The sequence below is a fragment of the Achroia grisella genome, unplaced genomic scaffold, assembly GCF_030625045.1.
Source record: "Achroia grisella isolate CSIRO2021 unplaced genomic scaffold, CSIRO_AGI_Agris_v1 utg517, whole genome shotgun sequence".
In the NCBI taxonomy this organism is placed as follows: Eukaryota; Metazoa; Arthropoda; class Insecta; order Lepidoptera; family Pyralidae; genus Achroia; species Achroia grisella.
In genome coordinates this window covers 1,145,953-1,166,323 of record NW_026712910.1, presented here as the reverse complement: position 1 = coordinate 1,166,323, position 20,371 = coordinate 1,145,953, and the positions used below count along the sequence as shown (strand labels likewise).

The 20,371-nt window shown below is 30.9% G+C and overlaps 2 protein-coding genes across 2 annotated transcripts; one reads left to right on the top strand and one right to left on the bottom strand.

The window, feature by feature from the left end:
* Positions 1-3,372: 3,372 nt before the first annotated feature.
* Positions 3,373-9,421, top strand: LOC131847300 (putative odorant receptor 69a). Its single transcript, XM_059196843.1, has 5 exons — positions 3,373-4,416; positions 7,566-7,662; positions 8,050-8,163; positions 8,629-8,784; positions 9,368-9,421. The coding sequence occupies exons 1-5, from the start codon at positions 3,485-3,487 to the stop codon at positions 9,419-9,421; spliced, it is 1,353 nt and encodes a 450-aa protein (XP_059052826.1). The 5' UTR covers positions 3,373-3,484.
* A 67-nt stretch (positions 9,422-9,488) lies between these two features.
* LOC131847289 (uncharacterized) lies at positions 9,489-17,786 on the bottom strand. The gene is made up of 5 exons (XM_059196831.1): positions 17,117-17,786; positions 14,344-14,404; positions 10,836-11,044; positions 10,274-10,436; positions 9,489-9,803 (listed from the first exon to the last, which is right to left on the bottom strand). Exons 1-5 carry the CDS (start codon positions 17,277-17,279, stop codon positions 9,719-9,721), a joined length of 681 nt encoding a protein of 226 aa, XP_059052814.1. The 5' UTR covers positions 17,280-17,786; the 3' UTR covers positions 9,489-9,718.
* Positions 17,787-20,371: the final 2,585 nt, after the last annotated feature.

Here is a 20,371-nt window from a genome sequence, read left to right as displayed (position 1 = left end):
TTCTCATGCGAAATCATCACAGAAATGGAATAATGTAGCATTATTTTATATTCTAGAATATTAGATAATAGAGCCTGTAGCGAATAGAATAAAAAAAGATTTCATAAAAGTCTATCTTTGTAACTTTTTTTTCTAATGGCATGTTTGCAGCAATATAGCGCTCATGTGAACAAGGGCTTATTCTAGATACTGGTGTAGAAAAAAAGAAATAAAAGAGTGCAGAGAGCAATCGTTGAGAATTTATATTTGTATTTGAATATATGATAATTTATTTCTTTAAGTTTAGATTATTTTATTGATATTACTTCTTTAGAACATTACACTTACATTAGCATTACACTTTTAGTATATTTTTTTATTACACAAATTCTATCTAGGTCTTAATTAAATATATTTTCATTGTCTATAAAATTCTAAGGCATATTGATTTAAAACATTTTAAATAAATTAAAATTGCAATAATAATGTCTTATTAGTATAAGCAAACTAACTAAAAAAAACTTATTTATAAGTGGATACTTATCCTTATAACGGTTTCGCGAACCATTTTGTTATCTATAATGTTACGTAATACAAACTATGTCTTGCGTAATTTCAATCACACAAGTGACATTTCAAAAGAGCGGCAATATTTAAACTTTCGCATAAAAGTTAATCCTCACAAAGTCATAGATTTTAATACGACATATTCAACTCTACACTAAATAAATTAAATTAATAACTACAGACGTTTCTTTACGGGATAATATCTATTTAATTTATATTTTCAATATTCTTGCTACATGATTGATAGAGAAAAAAAATATTCAGAGAACATTTTTCTGACTAAAAAAATTTTTCTTTTAGTGTTCTTATTAAGTTCTCCTTATACATTCATATTTTATGTGATATGCAAATACATTTTACAGTTACACAAATTCTTCTCAAAAATTATCATTATTTAGCTTACCCCATTTGCAGTTAGACGAGTTATCCACATCTGCCTTCTCCCTCTGTCAGCACCTATTTTTTTATTCCTGTTTTCTCACCCCTCATACTTAATTTATTATTGTATGTACATCGATGCAGCATTACAATACACCTTTATCGCCGATGTAATTCTGTACTTAAAATGTAATAATAATGACTCTGAGTACCAAACTAATAAGCTAAGCATATTAGTTTGGTACTCAGATTTAGCTTAACTTTGAGTACTAAAAAGCTAATATAAATTCGTAAGTGCTTATTTTTGATAGTACATATATAATAACATACTTATGAATACAAATATTCGTACTGCGCAAGAATCGAAACCGCGACTATTGTAAGTAAGGCGATGTACGCCACCATACTACTCAGGCCTTTATTACACATATTATTAACTATATATATATGTTGTGACTGTATATTCGTATGCCATGATTTCTAGTTGGTTAACTTATTCAGCACCCCAATACCTGATTTAAAAAATTGTATACATCTCAAGATATTTACTATTCTTTATATAGTTTTGTATATTATAGTTTTGCACATGGCATATTAGTTAAATTATGATAACCTTTTATATTTTGCTATATAACGTATATTTAATTATAACAAATCCGACTGTAAAATATATTTTAAAGCAAACGGAGTCACGGTATACCTAGATTAAAATAATTACAAGTTATTTTCTGATCTAAGCAATTTACGCCTTTCACTGTCCAAAGTAAAGACCAATAATTACGTGGCGTTGATTACACTGTTTAGTTAAGACCTGTAATAAAACGACCTGTAAATTATTAAGTCAAATGTCAGGGTGTCCATAAATTATTATTAATTTGTGCATTGGCAATCGTAATTTGTTAGGAGTGTCAAAAAAAAATACAATAATAATAATTTTGGACCATTTACACAATATTATCTAATTTCAAGCTCAACAGAGCTAGTGTTGTGGGTACTAAACAACTGATATAAATGATATACTCATTAATATAAATATTTTGCACTTTGCGAGGAATCAAACCGGCCACCATAGAAAGTGAAGTGGTGTGCTAGACCACCGAGGCAATTCCTGGTGAATTTTCCACGATGGGCTTACTAACCTGACCTCGTGCTCATTTTATCATCTTGCACTGGTGCCTCGCCAGCGTAAACCGTTAGCGCACCCGCCGGCGCTATTTGCTTTATCTCCCATTAAAAAAAAAGTAGTTTTCAATTTCATGTCTATAATATTAATTGCAGTAGATACAAATTAATAAACATAGAAATGGTTACATAATTTCATGAGTGCACAGCGACATTTTAACAACTCTACTACTACTACTGTAGTAAAAATGTGATTTAACGTAATGTGTGCGGTATTTTTCATTATGAGTAGGTATACAAGTTCTAACTGCTGGTTAACTGGCTGAAGATCGACCAACAACGTGATAACACGCGACGCTTGATTACACACCCTATCTGTGAATTAAAACTGGTCAAGTGCAAGTTTTATTGAGATGACGAGATTTCCACACAATAATTTTGTTGCTTGATTTCTCATAAATCATGAGAGATAAAAATATGTTTACCAATTGAGATATTAATTTAACTTCTTACATTTTCTACTACAAACCACAGTTACACCAAAGAAAACAACGCGACATGAAAACAATGCCGGTTTTGGAAAGTGCAAATTCACCACCACTTTTTTACCTATCGCTACCTAAAGTATACTTTTTTCACCATAACTGGTTTGACAATATGTAAAATTATCCACCATTAAATAATAGTACCTAATAATAAAATTTCTGAATGATATCTCGTGACAGACAAACGCAACACAATAGTAATAGCTTGTCTAAGATTTAATACGTAAAGTTTCATAGTGATTTGTATTAGAAATCTATATCTATATAAACTATGTTTATATTTTTCATTATATATATTATCATAAATTTACCTATGTAGTCGTACGATGATCACGTTTTGTATGCATGCAAATGGCATGCATATGAAACATAAAATAAACAAAAGCCTATTATTATTATGGAACGACTAGCTGTTATTATAGATTAATTTTTAAAATACGTAATACATCCCAAGTACACAATGCTTTTTTTATATTTATGTATATATAAAATATAAAAAAATATATCAACTACAAATAGTGAAATAATTTTTAGTTTAGTTCGTATTGTTTTAGAGCAGAGTTTCTCGTGTATTCGTGGTTAATAGGGAGCGTACCTACCTAATATAATGCATGGATACAGATATTCTTTACTGTAACTCACCTCAAAACCAGACTTTTGGATATAGATTTACTATTTCAATACATACCAAAATTGAAAAACATATTTTATTTAATATGTTGCAGCCCTATTGTAATAGGCGGGCACGATTAGTTTTTATTATTAATTCTGTATTATCTATGCCATTTAACATTAACAGGTTAATTTCATAGTCCGTTTTAGTATTTCATCTATTATAACATTATTATATAATCAACTTTACATTTTATTATTTTACTTGTAACCACGTAAAGATGATGTCAAATACTGCTCCCGTCGATCGTCCAAGACGTTATTTTTATTTTCATTTTGTTCTCTTAAGATTTTTAGGCTTGGGATGGTGGCATCAACCAGATGAAGAAGACACAAGAAACTTTCCAAATTGGTACATATACTACTCCATTCTTACACAGCTAGTATGGGTAGCTGGATTCGTGGGCCTCGAGACTATTGATCCTTTCTTTGGCGAAAAAGATTTAGATAGATTCATGTTCAGTTTATCTTTCGTGATCACACACGACCTGACATTAATCAAACTATATATATTTTTCTTCAAAAACAACGAAATCCAAGACATTGTACGTACTTTGGAAATAGATCTATATCAATATTATCAAAATAATAAGAAAAATCATGCGACGATTAGAACGACAAAAATAATGTCTAGCGCATTTATTTTCTTTGGATGGCTAACTATTGGAAATACGAACGTGTATGGAACAATACAAGATTTAAGATGGAAAGCAGAAGTTGCAGAATTAAATGATACTTCAGTTAAACCATTAAGAACATTACCTCAACCCATTTATATACCGTGGAACTACCAGACAGACTCAGCATATATTTCCACATTCGTTCTCGAAACCGTAGGTCTGCTATGGACTGGCCACATTGTTATGTCAATAGATACTTTTATCGGCTCAGTTATTCTCCATATGAGTTCACAGTTTTCGATATTAAGTGAAGCTGTAATGACGGCATATAATAGGACAATGCTTCAATTATATGATGGAGTACGTCAGGACGTATCAGAAATTTCAGTTGTTCCTGAAGTTGTATTCGGCGACATAAAAACAGCAGATGATGTCGAAAGATTTGTCCGAAGGCGATATTCAGAAAAGGATGTGGAACTAGCATTACAAAATACGATTAGAAACTGTTTTAAGCAGCATCAGCTACTTATAAGGTGTGTAAATCGTTTAATTTAAATTTCACATAAATTTGAACATAAAATATAAATCATCGTTGTTTGTGCACCTAGCTTCTCCCATTTAGCGTTAAATTTTAATTAGTACTCGAGCACTGAATTACGGCGCAAATAACAATCGTAAATTTACGTACCTATAAACGCATTTTAAAAATTGCTTTAGGTACTTGCAGAAGCTAAATATCACTTCTGAAACGTTGTTTAATACTTTCAAATCCGTGTGTGTATTGTATATATGATCGTGAATCTTTGATTATTTCTTTATATATTGACCGAATTCAGATATCGACGAATAAAATAGGATACTTAACCTCGACCTTGGCAATTTAAAATAATAGATGCATTATCAGATGTATAACTGACACCATCATCCTACCTATTTAGAATATTTAGAAAAGTAGCATTAGAAGCTAAAAAGTTAAGGTGAAGAAAACATAGCATAGGTAATATCTATTTTTATTTGTATAGAAACTTATACACTTATAATTCAATTAGGTGCGATGAAAAACTGTTTCGATTGTTTAGGAGTTTCAGTCAACGTATTATTACAATATATACAATTGTTTTGTCGTTGAGATATTCACCGTTCCATTCTATATATTTTTTGAAACGTTACATGTATATAAAACATTAATTGCCGTGACATATAAACAGACCCGACAAACAAACAATACAAAGAACACTTTGGCTACAGAGTCCTAAAACAAGATACGTACTTAACTCATATTATATTCAAACACAAACATTTTGCTGTTGCATCATTTACTGACTTTTTCGTATGTATAAAAGTATCGTAGTAAAGACTCATATGAGATGACTTTCGTTTTAAAATTCTTTTCTCGACAGAGTAAGTAGGACACGAAATGGAAGTGGCACGACGCCGGTATATACATAAATCAAAACCAGTACTTACACTATTCTGTATTCTACACGGAGCTATGAGACAGTACGAATATTTGAAATATTTCAGAGGACATCGCGAACGCGCAAGTGACTCGTTGCAAATGTTACAAACCTATGTTTCTACATACTTAATATATATTTATATTTAACATTAGATGCAACATAACAATTATTTTTATCTCTATACAAATTTCGCGTTATGATGGTGGTGATGAACTTCGAAACAACTTAACCAATTTTTATGACTATAACTTGGTCTAACTTATGTAGAAGATACAATAGCTTTTATTGAAGAACTACTGAGCGCCACAACGCGTGGCAGAGACAATTAGTACAATATGAAAATAACACCTATCCAGGTCTCAAAACTTAATACTAGTAGAGATAACATAATTGATACTAGCAACAACCGCTAGCTATTACTCGCGATTTCGTCTTATTGTGATAAAGATGTGTACCTCATTTCCGTCCTTGTGAAACAATCTACCTTCACTTCCAATCAGTTGTTTAGTTCTGAAAAGATATCAAGTATACAGACACATTTCTGAATTTACTATGTTCATATGGACACTATAATTATTTTAGTTTTAGTATAATTATTTTACAAAAATAAACTTTAGTGTTATAGTATATATAATATACGTATAGTGGTAAATTGTATATATATTATTTTTGTAAGTATTAGATATATAATTTTAAGAAATATTTATTTCCGTCACATAGGAAACTTTTATATTTCTGTTGGTAAATTGTAGCCAAATACATTAAACTCTTTGGCAAGCAAGCGACTGTAGGACCAATTGAGACTGCTAAACTGCCATAAAGTGCAATGAAAATTAACTGGGGGGATAGTCGGCGCTGTGCTGAGCCAAATATTGCTATGCGTAAACAGTTTGCAATTGACCGTAAAAATTACCGAACTAACCCTTGCTACTGTACTCGGAAGTCTATCTTAATTTCAATCGAAATTAATATCTTTACGAATATAGAGATGAAGTCATCATGCCAATCACTGCGACAACCAATAGAATCCCAATTCTAGCCTAACGCCACGACTGTTAATCATAAAATAAATCTGGATATACTTATGTGAAAAAGAACGGGATAATTTCCCGTTCTTTTTCACATAAGTATATCCAGATTTGAAATGGTGGGTCGGGTAATGTCGGCCACATTACCCTTCCTTTTAAATTAAAGGATAGTTGAAACTATATATTTATATTGTATGATTCAGACTACAGCGTTCATCTTGCAATATTAAAAAAAACATTTGTAAATAAATATATTTAGTCAAACTTCTTTGCTAATTTTGTACTTTGTACACATTATATTAACGAGATATTTATTTATGATAATATTATTTATGAGCTCCCTAAATTTCAACATTGTTCACAACGTTTAATATAATGTTCCCGAGCCTGTAGTTGGAACCTTATTATAATGTGTACAATTGTAAAAAAACCATGACATAAATTTTAATATAATTTCTTGTTCTTTGGTCAAGAGTCACCTTTAAAATAATATTAGGTACCCCGCTGTCAAAGGAATCTATTTGCAGTTTATGTGAAAGTAATATGAGAAGGGAGTCGATGCTCTCTATGAATATAGCAAACTGTAATATTCCGGGATTACCGCCCCAATAACATCACTTGAATACTTTTTTCTTACCCTTATATCAACATTGTTTGACATTTAATATTTACTCATATTTCTACACCAAACATTGAAAAATTATTTTATAGATAGATAAATACAAACACATAGATACACAAATAGATACTTTCATCCAGAATCTACCCGTTGTTGGTAACAATTTAGAGAGAAATCACAACCAGCATTCTTGGCACCACTCCCATTGATCGAAATGTCCTCATCCTCTGAAACAGTCCAAGTAATTTTATAATTATTATATGCATATAAATTTTTGTTTGCTTTCTTTATTTCCATAAAATGTTTCTATGTATTATTGATATATACATATATAGTTACTAATAATTATTAAACTAATATTACGGAAAAATTTTTACACTTTTTACAACCAATTATTAATGATATTTTAAATTCGTTTACCTATATGAAGCTAAAACCAGAGAGGTATCTTTACCATATTTATTATATATTATTCGTCTGAAGTCCTGAACATTGGTTTGTATTGTGCAATGCTCTGGCGAGTCAGTACTTATTCGTTATATTAATAATACTTATTATATTATGTCCATTTACAGCTGCGTAGAGAAATTCCGCCAAACTTACTCGTACGGATTCATGACGCAACTTCTCTCCAGCATGGCAGCGATTTGCGTCGTAATGGTTCAAGTTTCGGTGAGCTCTATTAAAATTTTGAAGCAATTCTTTTACTTTAATTAATATTGTTGCAAATGAAACTCCTTTTACATTTCTCTCACTGTCTCAGTCAACTATTTCAGGCTAACTGTATAAATAGAATGGAATACGAAACAATACCTAAATTTATTAAATGTACCTACTTCATCATCGCCACAACTTCAATTAGTAATTGATTTGTTGGTCATTGATTTTAATAAGCCTATGCATACTCGTGTTTACAGTCATCTGGAAGAACCTATTAATAAAGTACGGACATTTCGTTTATGTCTGTAACATCTGTCTGTGTATTAATGTCCACTTAAACACATAGTCCATAACTTATCAACTAAATAATCAAACTAATTACATAAAATTACATTTCAGCAAGATGCGTCTAGTTTTAAATCCATCAGACTTGCGACCTCTTTAGCTTTTTTTGTCGCTATGATAATACAACTGGCCATTCAGTGCTTTACTGGAAATGAACTTACGTTGCAAGTGAGTTAATTTAATTTTTATTTAACTGGAAAGCTCATCAGCTTTCCAGTGCCATATCTCACGCTACAACTAAAATATTCATAACAAAGCCAGCTTCCTGGTGACTAAAATAAATTTCATAATATACAATAATACCACATGGCCTAAAAAAGTAATTCCTTTTTTACGCCTATATTAGGTATTAATACTGTATTTTGTAAAAAAAAAATTACTAAACCTAGTTATGAACTTTTTTAAACAAAAATGATCGAACATTTAGAAAAACTTTCATCTTTCTATGCTTATTTACATTCGTACTTACAAAATATTATCAAGACGATAACAGTTGCACAGTAACAGTAAAAATGGTTAAAGTGTCATATTTATACATGATACATGTGATAGATACAGGTATTTCAGGTAAGACCTATAATCTCTTACCTGAAGTGATGAAATCTCTCTATAAATTGCAATTATGCATAACAGGCAGCTAAAGTAGCTGATGCAGTGATGCAAAGCAAGTGGGAGCGAATGCCACCCCGTCTGCGACGCCATCTTATCCTGATGATGATGCGAGCTCATCGGCCTCTCAGACTTACAGCTGCTGGTTTTGCCTACATGAATAACGACTGTTTTCTTGCTGTAAGTATTGTATTTTAAGTATGATGTATTTAGGCAAGTTATCTGAATTCACATAGCACAATGTTCTTTGCAGCAGACAAGAAAACTTATTCAGTAATCCTTATTGCATGCCTGTAATCAAAGTCTATTTGCCATAGACTTTATCTCTGACTCCATTGTTGAATCTTTAGATCAGTTCTAATGCATAATTTCCTGCCATCAAATATTATTTAAGTTATATGATATGTATAGAACACTTTTACGGTTGTTGTATTAGCATACAAATACAAAATACAACAACACTAAAAAGACCCTACAGGAACAGTAATAACAAATAAACATTTACCGCTACAACTGCTTAGTTTACTTAGCGACAAGCGTTTAGTGACCATGGTGAAATGTAAATATAAATAAGTAAAATATATTCTACTAATATAATACATATGAAAGTGTCTATGTGTTACCTTTTCACGACTAAACTTCTGAACCTAATAAATTTGATATAGAGATAGAGTGCATCACTTGGTTGTCCACAGGCTATATTCCATCGCGGGTAAAACTTAAGTAATTACAAAACCTTAATTAAGGTTATGTTTGTTTACAGATTATGAAAGCAGCGTACTCATATTATGCAGTCTTGAGTCAGAAACAAGTCTAAACTAAGACTACCTCCAGACTAGTCTAGTTGGACAACTGTAGATGTATTTAAAAGTCTGTTCATTCATTATAGTTTATTTTAAACTAACACCACTGTAGTTTAAATTAGATTAGTTGATCGTTGATTCGCAAGTACAATCTAAACTATCACAGATGTTCTGTACGTATAAAATTATATAAATATAATAAATAAACTATACTACCTATACCTATATTTTACATATGAATTTTACATCGTATCCAATCAGCAGTTACTATCCTTGAAATAATTATCTACAATCTAGAATACTCTAATATTTCATAGTTCCAGAAGTGGAGGCTTAGGCGTTACCGAACGAGCCCTGTCTGGAGTCCTCGTATTGAGAACTGTCATCTCTTCAGATCTGGAAATAAAAATAATAATAATGAATGCATAATATTGTTTGCCAGTAACAACAACATTCATTAGTGACAGTAAGTTGATAATTAAAATAAACCCAAACTTAATGCAATATATCTACATCGGTAAACTCTGTCAAGTGTAATATATTGGATATAAATATGCTCGACAATTGACAATAATAAAATGTTATGGGTTACCCATACAACAACTGATAAAAATACTTAAATGAAATAATCATACTCATGCATAACGCATACAAATGCGTGTATAGGGCGAAGAATCGAATCTGCGACCATCAGAACTAAGACATTGTACGAAACCAAAAACAACCAAGGACACAATGTCTATTGATTTAATTTATTTAGTTTAATACTATATCATACAAAGAAATATCTGATAAGGAAAAAGGATATACGTACATTGTTATTGGCTTGTTTTAGTATTATTAAACTTAAATAATTCAGGTATAACCTTTCCTCTACGGAGTTTCCTGCATTGTAGAACACGTCTGGTAACGGTGAGTCATGCTGACTCAGAAGTGAACTGCCAGCCCTCGGCGAATGTGGTCCGTGGGTTGCATAAGGTGAAAAGGGTACTGCAGCACGAAGAGCTGCTAGAACTAACAGCATTCCACCTATAATAATAACAGTTTATATGTAATTATGTCATACAATATTGAGTGATAAAATATGTGATTGTTGTAAATTAAATATTTGTATGAAAACCCTTTCACTAATGTCAATCATCATACACAAATGCGTCATCTGTTGTTACTTGTTATTCACTTTCTTAAAATTAATGCAATGTCTTGTTCGAGAAATTGTACAACGAAAGCTTTTTCTTTACTATGTTACCAATTAACGATAGTTTTAATTTCTTAAAGAAATTCAAATTCAGGCAGGTGTAAAAGTATAAGTCGAACTCTATGGATTCTAATCGACATATTACAGTTTCTTAAGATATATGTATGATATCAATGATCTAAAGGTATGGCTTTATGTAGCTGGTTGTTGTATAATTTGTCATACCTTACCTGCTACAGTTGCAAGTAGCGTAAGATTTGCGAATAAAATGGCTGTTGCTGCGCAAGCATAGAACGGTGCCCGTGCTCGGCCACAGGACCAGCGCATAAAGTCCCAGCATCTCAATGATAGAGTGTACTCGCCCCTTCTGCAGAGTAGGTCCACAAACAGAGCGGCCACCCACATCGTCTCGAGAATAAGCACTGATGCTGCACCGGCACTAGACAATCAAAAGACACTTCTTACATATACATACAAAAAATATGAAATGTAAATTACGTTAATTTAAGTTATTAAGATATTTAGTTATTAAGGTTATTACTGCAAAGTAGGTATTTTAAAATAAATTGCCTATTTTCCTGAGCTCCTACGAGAAATCCTAAGGAAATTCTTTATATAACTGCATTTCATTAAATGTACAGTACAAGAAACGTTACGTTCTCATATGACGATTATTTACGCTCTTGCATTAGGTACCATAATCAAGGTCTTAGGTACTTCGAGTTTATTCTAGTAAATAGTATTCTATTCTATTCTATTGTATTCTATTTTGTGTATTATGAAAGTGTTCGACTTTTTCGACTTTTTAAAATGACAACATTCTAAGCCCGATAGATTTATTTTTGAAATAGGCAGATATAGCGGAGGAACAGCAGCAGGTAAGACAAGAAGGTTTCCAAAGAAGTTTTATTTGGTTAGTGATTATTCTTATCTCTTATCTTCATAGCTTGCTGATATAGTTATAATAGATTTCTTTCTTAACAGTGTTATCGGTCTTAAACTTCATATAATCGAGATCAATCTAGTTTATTAATTTCGTACTTAAAAAAATCTTAAAAAACCCGCAAATCAAAGTTTACAGGGCATAAAAGTACTACTTCTCATTTAAAACTACCCAATTGCAAAAGAATGCCGAATGAAGTTCGCATCTACATGACGCTACTTTTGTAGTTTGTAGCATTATGTTTCTGGGTAAGATTGCCAAATCTCAGTAGTAGAAAATTTACTATCGCAATAATACATATCTGCTGAAACTTTAATGCACAAATATGAACATAAAAGTTGTTTAAGATTATTTCATCATTATCATTATACCAGTTTTATTTTATCATATGGCGCTGAGTCATATTTCTGTCCTACTTATTTACCTGTTTAACTAAATAATATTTTAGTGCTAAAGTAGGTTAAATATAACTTTTGTATAACAATTTCAATGACCTAAAAATGAAAAGTTGATATAACATAGGTATAACTCCGTAATATTCTCCGTATGATGTAAAATTATGTATTAAGTACTTTTTTTTATCTCAGACAGGATGTATTAATACAGCCTTAGAGTTTTAAATGTAGAACTAGTAACGTCAGTAAGTTAAACATTTTTCACCTTGTTTTTATGCTGTAGTTATATTTTCACCTTGACTTTATTTATGTATTTAGTACCAAAGTACTTAATTATGTACTATAGACAAACAGCCATTATCATATAAATATCCTATTATAATAAAGTATACCTGGTACCAAAAGAATATAAAGATCTTTATTATTCTCATGCAGCTACATTGGAATATATTGAAATGAACTGTTGGCCCTTTAGTTTCGTCGACAATTTAGGTTATATCACTGAACTCATAAAAGTGCACACATTGTATTTCAACTGTAATTGTGTTTTGTTATTCAGATACTAGTGCGATATTTACAATAAGTATGTAGTGGATCTAGCGACAACATTTTTATTAATTACTTATATTTGGCTGAATGTTTTCATTTTTTAACTAACTGGTTTAGATACCTACTTCTATTGGTATGATATCGCTAGGGTAGCTAGTATTGTATATAAATTTGTTTCTAATAAATATAATTATTTATTAGAAACAAACTTAAACATTTTTTTATACAGTAATCTGTATAAAAAAATGTTTAAGAAAGATATTACTGTACATAAATATAGCTATAAAAAGACACAGGTATAGAGGCCGCTAATAATCATTATCATTAGAAATGTTTTGAGAAGTATCCATTACTGTGCCAGTACTTTTTTACTTCTTTAATTCATCATTATTTACTGAAATATAGGACACTAACAAATAAATGCACGAAGGGCTTACTTATAAACGATTAAAGTTGTTTTCTTATAGGCGTAGGTACCTACATCTTATAGACAAATTACAATCCGTTTTCTAAATATTAATCTAATCATGTAAGTAGTTTTCTAGTATAAAAATAAAAAAATAATCTTATACAAATATAGAACATATGATGGCTATGTATATGTAAGGCTTTTAAGGAATAGCCAGATAAAAAGTTTCTATATAGGATAAGCCGCAAGGCGAAAGAACTCGTGAAACTTTTCTTACTTGATTTGTTACTTAGTAAGCATTAGAAGTATTTATTCCTAATTTTTACTAATAATCGCTATAATTGTTCAGGCTGTAAGTAAGGTTTTTGATATGAGAAAGATATATTTAGGGGTTTACTGTATTTTTTTAATATATTTGCTGCATGGTGAAACAATTCCATCCTAAAATTATATTATTTTATTTAGATCGAAAAATATTATCTTCTAACAGAACTTAATGTGAACCAAATATACATATCTATAATTATGCATTTAAAAACATCTTCAAATCGATACGGAACTAAATCGTGTGTAATTATATGAATAGCTTTATGGATAAAATTTATTAATTTAAATACAAAAGGTATATGAATATAAACGATATGTTTCCATGTCTACGTAGATAAAGAATGTTCACGCAAATATGAATTAAACAAAATTCGTTCAACCGTGAAACGTGAAATCATTCCAAACAAACCAATATCGTTAGTCTGGCACTATTCAAAGTAAACATGCACATTTTCGGTTTGTTAACTCTGACAATTTATCAGACTCATAATGCACTTTAAAAGTTACACACGATATACTTCAAAAGGGAAGATCGGTGCTATCATTTTGAAAGAAATTCAAGAATAATATTATGCAAGTGTTATGTATAATACTTATAATGAAATGTTTGACGAAAGTGTACTAATTTTGGGTAAGAACAAAAGTGCTTAGAAAATCTGATTTATGTACTAGTATAGCATAATATAAATTATACGAGTAGGTATACAATAATGTAAGCAATCACTGAAAATGCCTACTTAGCTTGTTTAAAATACCTACTGAATTTATATCTAGTAATATGGGTATAAGTACTTTGAATTTATTTATAATTTGTATCTTTTTATACTGCGGTTAACTCCCCGAAAAGAGGATAATATATTCGTTGCTGTAAGTATTTGGAATATCTTTCTTTAAGTGTGTACTTTGATCACTTCTTCAAGTCATATAACTATGGCTAGATGAATGTCAGATGAATGTCATCATCATCTTTGTGATAACACAAAGAGTTAAATTAAATTACCCTAAAAAATTAGTTTTTTTTGCTATTTAGGTACTAAATATTTTACTCAGTTATAATTAAATACTTTTGGTGAAAATGTATCTCATATATATGTAAACGTAATAAACCTACTTACAGCATACCAGGCGCCACTTCATATCCTAAGACGAGGAGTTGGGCACCGGCACCACTCATTACTGTAAAACAAAAAATATATATTTCTACATGTCTATAACTGTAAAATACATGGATACTTAGTTATTGTTCTATAAGGCATACACAGAATATAAAAATCTAACACTCGAATCACGTACGAATTGACATCATTGGCAACCGATTTTAAAAATAACAATCTTTTAATTTTAATTACCTATATGTTTTTATTCAAAAAGTATTCGAATTCGAATTACATTTTCTTTACAACTAACACATAGGACTTTATACACAAGCTTATTTGTAGGTATATGTATTCTTACAAGCAACACTACGGGCAAAAGTAATAATCAGTCAAAATATACATTAAACTATACTAAATTATTAATTGGTTAGTGTATCTCAGTCTATACCGACTTCCTACAACAATGTTATGGACAAACAAAAACAAATTAATAAAAATTTAATGTTAAATGATGATTGACCAGTCATTTATTGAGATGCTATAATAATAATGACTAATGTGAGAATTTCTATGAAAGGTTAACTTATATGTGTATCTACCAGCGAATTTATACGAGTGGGCGGAATATTTTTATTTACGATTAACCGAGATAAGAAATAAACCGATTTTTTTTTCAAAGTATGCCTAATACTACTATTAGGCATACTATACACATTTATTCCTACTTATTATTTAGTAGAAACCCTAGTATTGTAAGAAAATAATGATGTCGTCTACTAGGAGTTCACGATAAACAACTTGAATGAAACCACGAATAATGAAGCGTAGGTACTACGCACTTTTCTACGTCTACTATACATACCTACGAATACACACTGCATACGTCACATGTTTGTTTTTCCTTACAAGTTATTTGAAGCTGCTTATAATTATACTAGTAAAGTATAGTATAATATTATGATGATCAACACTTCATTTCGTAATAGCAAAGAGAGAATACCACTGTATTCGTATACATTCGTACTAACATCATGAATGTGAAAGTGCATCTGTCTATCTGTTACTTTTTTACGACTAAACGGCTGAAGGGTTCTTAATGAAATTTGAAACAGGGATAGTGTACGTTTCTAAGAATATAGGCTATATTTAATCTCAAACTAATAATGTAGAAGGGGTTGGAGTAGAGGATGAAAGTTTGTGAAATCACTGGAAACTGCTTGTTAACTGTAAGAAGAAACTAAACCAAAAAATAAAATTGATACTTTAAATCTATTGATATCAGTCTCATAAAGAATATAGTTTACTTTATGTTGCGAAGCAACAACTTGAAAAGGGCCGAAATAGAAGATGGCAATTGTATGGTGCATCAATAATTTCTCAAGTGAGAAATAAAAATTCTACATAGTCGAGTTTTCAGGAATCAGATATTTAGGTAAAAAAGTTTCGAGTGTATTAAACCTAATATCATAAGTAATTACTTTAGGGAAATGGTTTATTTATCGACAGGAAATTATTTTAAAAATTTGAAACTAGTACAAATAGACTTCAAAAAAGAACAAATCGATAGCTTAGCTAGACTTGTATTAGATGGTACTATAATGATATTAGTTTATACTTATAATCTAGTATTTTTTCTAATAGTAAACCCCATTAAGCAATTAACGTATATTATTAAAAAAATATACTTTTCTACCAATTTTAAGATCATCTACCCACTGATTCCTATACTGTATATCTTATTCTAGAATATTTTCATAACTACGTGTAGTGATAAAAATATTCTAGACTAAAAATCTGCTCTAATATAAGAGCATATATATATTCTACTCACATAGTCTAACCTCTAATAGGTTAGATTATGTGTTCTATTTCGTACAAATTTTCGTATTTATACTTTACGAAAATTAGTATCTGTTCACTTTAAAATTTTAATATAATAATGTTTTTTTCTATTACGAAGGAGTACAATAGGTAATACAAATACAATGGGTGATTGTTTTCGCCCAGAACTGAATGTTTTTATTCTACACATTGAACTGACGTGAAAAAGTAGTATACATATTATTGTCCGCCTATAAACCAGCAGTATATGCAGAAAATATACAGTGCCGCTCACAATAACAAAAATATTTAATTAAACCTTTCTAACTCTATATATCTTACAGTCGACTTTATAGCGATTTTATAAGAGCCATTGGCCTATAATGGAATGTCGGTTTGTTTTAAAAATAGTCTAAATGTAGTTATAGCGACAAAGTCTAAAGTTTTACTTATATTTTTTAAAGATTAGGGGAAGTCAGTCATCCTATTATTGTCAACAAATAAAGAAAAATAAGTACGTGACATGCACGTATGCATGCATTCATCTGAAAAGTTTTAGAAAGAAATATATATTAGAAAACTAGTTGTTTACCATGATTTTGTCATCCCGATTTCTAAAAATACTTCCTTAGTGGATACACGTTTAGTAAAAGGTGTCAATCCAGTCTCGAACCTGTTCGAGTATATAATGAACGTTGTCAGTTCAATAAGGACACACTTTTTTTTATGTAATGATAGTACTTAAGTTTACTATCTAAGTATATCACTATTTAAAATTGGAGCAATTAATTTTTTACTAAAATATTTCAGTTTACTTTTATTGGCTATTTGCAAAAAAAAATATTTATAGTGATATTATTCTGATAGTGGCATATTATTCTGATAACTATGTGTAGGTAGTATGTATATATTATATATTACTTTCATATCACTGCTAAAATATTTATTTAATTGAAAATCGATGACTCACCTACTGCTGTAACGAGGCCCCAAAGCCTAGCAAGTGGTTGTAGTAAGTCCCATAGCTTAGAAGCTATAGATTTCTTAGGAGGACCTAACGTTCTCCTAATTGGACTCCGTGTAATGTTAGGGGTTTGAAGGCTGGATGCACAGTCCGATTTTGAAACTTCCATTCTTATACACAGCGCATCGTCATATATAAAAACACGTGAAAATATTTGATGTCAAGTCAATTGTATACGCACTTATTTAAATTATTCATATTGACTTAGGCGAGCAAACAATTAAGGTGAAACTGTGAACTTCAGGTACACTCCATCACTGTATTTAATTAAAGAACACTAAGAACAATAAAGCAAACCGTTTCATTTATTTACAAATTAAAACATTGCACTGTAGCTGATATCGTTCGCAATATCAAAAACAGCCTGGCATTATGCCCAGGTACGAAAATATCGCTCGGACCCACTTCAAAATAACACTCTCTGTTTTGAATTTATTTATTAAATTATATATGGAATTAAGTTGCTTTATTATTAATCGAAGTCACGCCTAATATCTAGACAAAAGAGTCCTAGTCGAGTGGACAAATGAGAACATTTTCGGAGACTAAGTTCACGCGTAACAATTTCCGAGTGAAGTAGCGACCGCGTCTCGACGCAACGTGTGTGTAGCTCTGTTAGTTGCAGAACACTGAGAGGCAAACACCAAAACCTTCAGTTGATGATACTGATGTACGGCATCTTTTTATTTATGCACAATGCGTCAAGAAAACCACGTCGCACATCAATCTCTCGCTCTTGAAAGATTGCCGGTGATTATGGGGGTGAGTTTTAAAGGGAGGACGATGAAGTTCTTACTTCGAGAATTTAATGTCAATAGTTTGTATCTATAATTATTAATCCTCCATTAATACTAATATTTTTATTCAAAACCATGGGTTCACGTAGCTATTGTAATACTATTGACGTAAAAAGTAAATGGTTTAATCAAATTACACACTCATATTTATATTTAAAATACTAAACATACCTAATTAATTAGGTATACACTACACATATACCTAATTAATATTATATGTACCATAAATATATACTATTATGTTTATCCTAGATAGTCCCTACTAAATGCTACTTTTTAATGCGAAAAAGTATATTAAAGGGTTTAAAGAAGAGATGAAGGGTTGCATATAGGTACGTTACTTCCAAATCGTATTTTTTAAAGCTTAGAAGCTTAAAAATGTTAAACTGTGTAAGCTGTTGATAAAAATTAAATAAATTTAACATTCAAAAATTGTAATATTAAGAAGACATAATAAAATAGAGGATGAAAGTTTGTATGGTAATTCATTATGTTTGAAGCTAGAACGATGAAACTTTTTCTTTGGCTTAAAAAAGCCAAAGGTTAGATTTTTAATTTTTTTTTTTATTTGGTTGTCCAAAAAATATAGGAACGCTCGCGGACGATTTATTATATATTATTATTAGTCACGGGCCAGGCTAGTATACTGTATTTATATTTTTTTTTAATAAAAAACAAGCATATTAGGACAAAGGACCTCCAAGGGGTTCTCTCTGAAAACCATCACGTAAAATTCCTGGTGTATTTGCCACGATAGTCTAACTGACCGGACCTCATTATCATCTTATCATTCTCCACTGGTGCCCCGCCACCGTATACCGTTAGCGAAGGCGAGTGCACGATTCCATTATAATCCCTTCGTAACAAGCTGACACCATACAAGACTTGCATCCGTTCCGTTCCATTCTTACATATCATTATTAGTATTTGCCCATGTGGCTCCCTGCTAAATTTACTAAACTACTACTAACTTCTTGAAATCCTTCAAAGTAAGTTCTAACACTAAGGCAGTGGCGCGCCATATTTCGTTCGCAACGAGGATCTCCACTGCGTTCTCAATCTGCCCACAATGCGAGACCATATGCGAGAATGCCGCCCGAGGGACGTTCATATTGATCTAGACAACCACCAAAATGGCAGAAAACCAACGTTTCCGTCCCTACCTCGTTATCACACAAATATGTACACGACACCAACCTTGTCGGCGAAGACGACTACCTAAACCACACCATCCAGTACAATGAAACGGGCGTCTTTGCACGCCTAGACGCTTGACACCGGTGCTCCCATCTACGCTTCCGATCGACCCCTAATTGATTTCATACAGGGATCGAAATTATGACTATTATTTATTAAAAATTATTTTATGATCACGCATAGACAAGGCTGGCAGCTGTTTTATGGGAATATGACGGTATTATTGGAGCAATATGTATATAATATAAGTTCCAATTGACAGTTATACCATACAGTTACAGTAGGAGTTTTAAGATAACTAATAGGAAATTGTATCTGATTCAATGTAGCGATTGTGGCAATAAGATATACCTATATATAATTAAACTACTACTATAATACTGGTATTAGCCGCATTTATAGATATCATGTCCACATTGGAGGGTAGGTTAGAGGAATTTACGTGTTTTATTTTTTACATACTTATCTACTATATTCTAGTACACGTATTACACGTCGTGTGTGGAACATGTGTGGAAGCGATCTTAAAGCCAACATTTGGTATTGCTAAAATGTAAATCATGATGCATGATAATTAAACTATTGTTGACGATATACTATTTGAAAAAATATTTCTAATAATAATATTAATAGGTATAGGATGTCTTTCTCGTAATTAGAATGATCCATCATCCAATCCATTTTCATCTTTGTAAATTACAAAAAATATGTAGATATTAGATATGTACAAATACTTTATTAGGTATTCTTTATCTAAAATATTGCATACGTTGTACATTTCATGTAGATCAAAACTACTCTTAGCAGCTTTCATTAAAATGGCTATCTTAGAAGTTAAGTTGACGGGCAAATGAAATTCTTCCTCCACCCGAATCACTACACTCTCTCTTATGGCAGAGCATGAAAAATCAATATACGTTCATGAAAAACCTGCTGTAAATATTGTATACGATATCCTTGTATACAATATTTACAGCAGGTTTTTATAGTACCTATACCTAATCATATTATTAATCGCTCTACATTGTCCTATATTAGAGTGCAGTAGTGTGCCCCCGTGCAAAGCTGGGGAGGGTCGATAATGTAATTATTAATCGACAAATAATTCAGATATTGCATTACTTAGACATTCAACATAAAAACTTATAGGTTTATATAACTCTTTATATATTTTATTAAATAATTTTAGTTAAACTTCACTCCGTAT

Coding starts and splice junctions, on each gene's coding strand:
- LOC131847289 (XM_059196831.1), bottom strand. CDS start 17,279: ATGGAAGTTTCAAAATCGGACTGTGCATCCAGCCTTCAAACCCCTAAC. Junction 10,437..10,835: donor GCTACTTGCAACTGTAGCAG/GTAAGGTATGAC, acceptor TTATTATTATAG/GTGGAATGCTGTTAGTTCTA. Junction 9,804..10,273: donor GGAAACTCCGTAGAGGAAAG/GTTATACCTGAA, acceptor TTTTATTTCCAG/ATCTGAAGAGATGACAGTTC.
- LOC131847300 (XM_059196843.1), top strand. CDS start 3,485: ATGATGTCAAATACTGCTCCCGTCGATCGTCCAAGACGTTATTTTTAT. Junction 7,663..8,049: donor TCGTAATGGTTCAAGTTTCG/GTGAGCTCTATT, acceptor ATTACATTTCAG/CAAGATGCGTCTAGTTTTAA. Junction 8,785..9,367: donor ATAACGACTGTTTTCTTGCT/GTAAGTATTGTA, acceptor GTTTGTTTACAG/ATTATGAAAGCAGCGTACTC.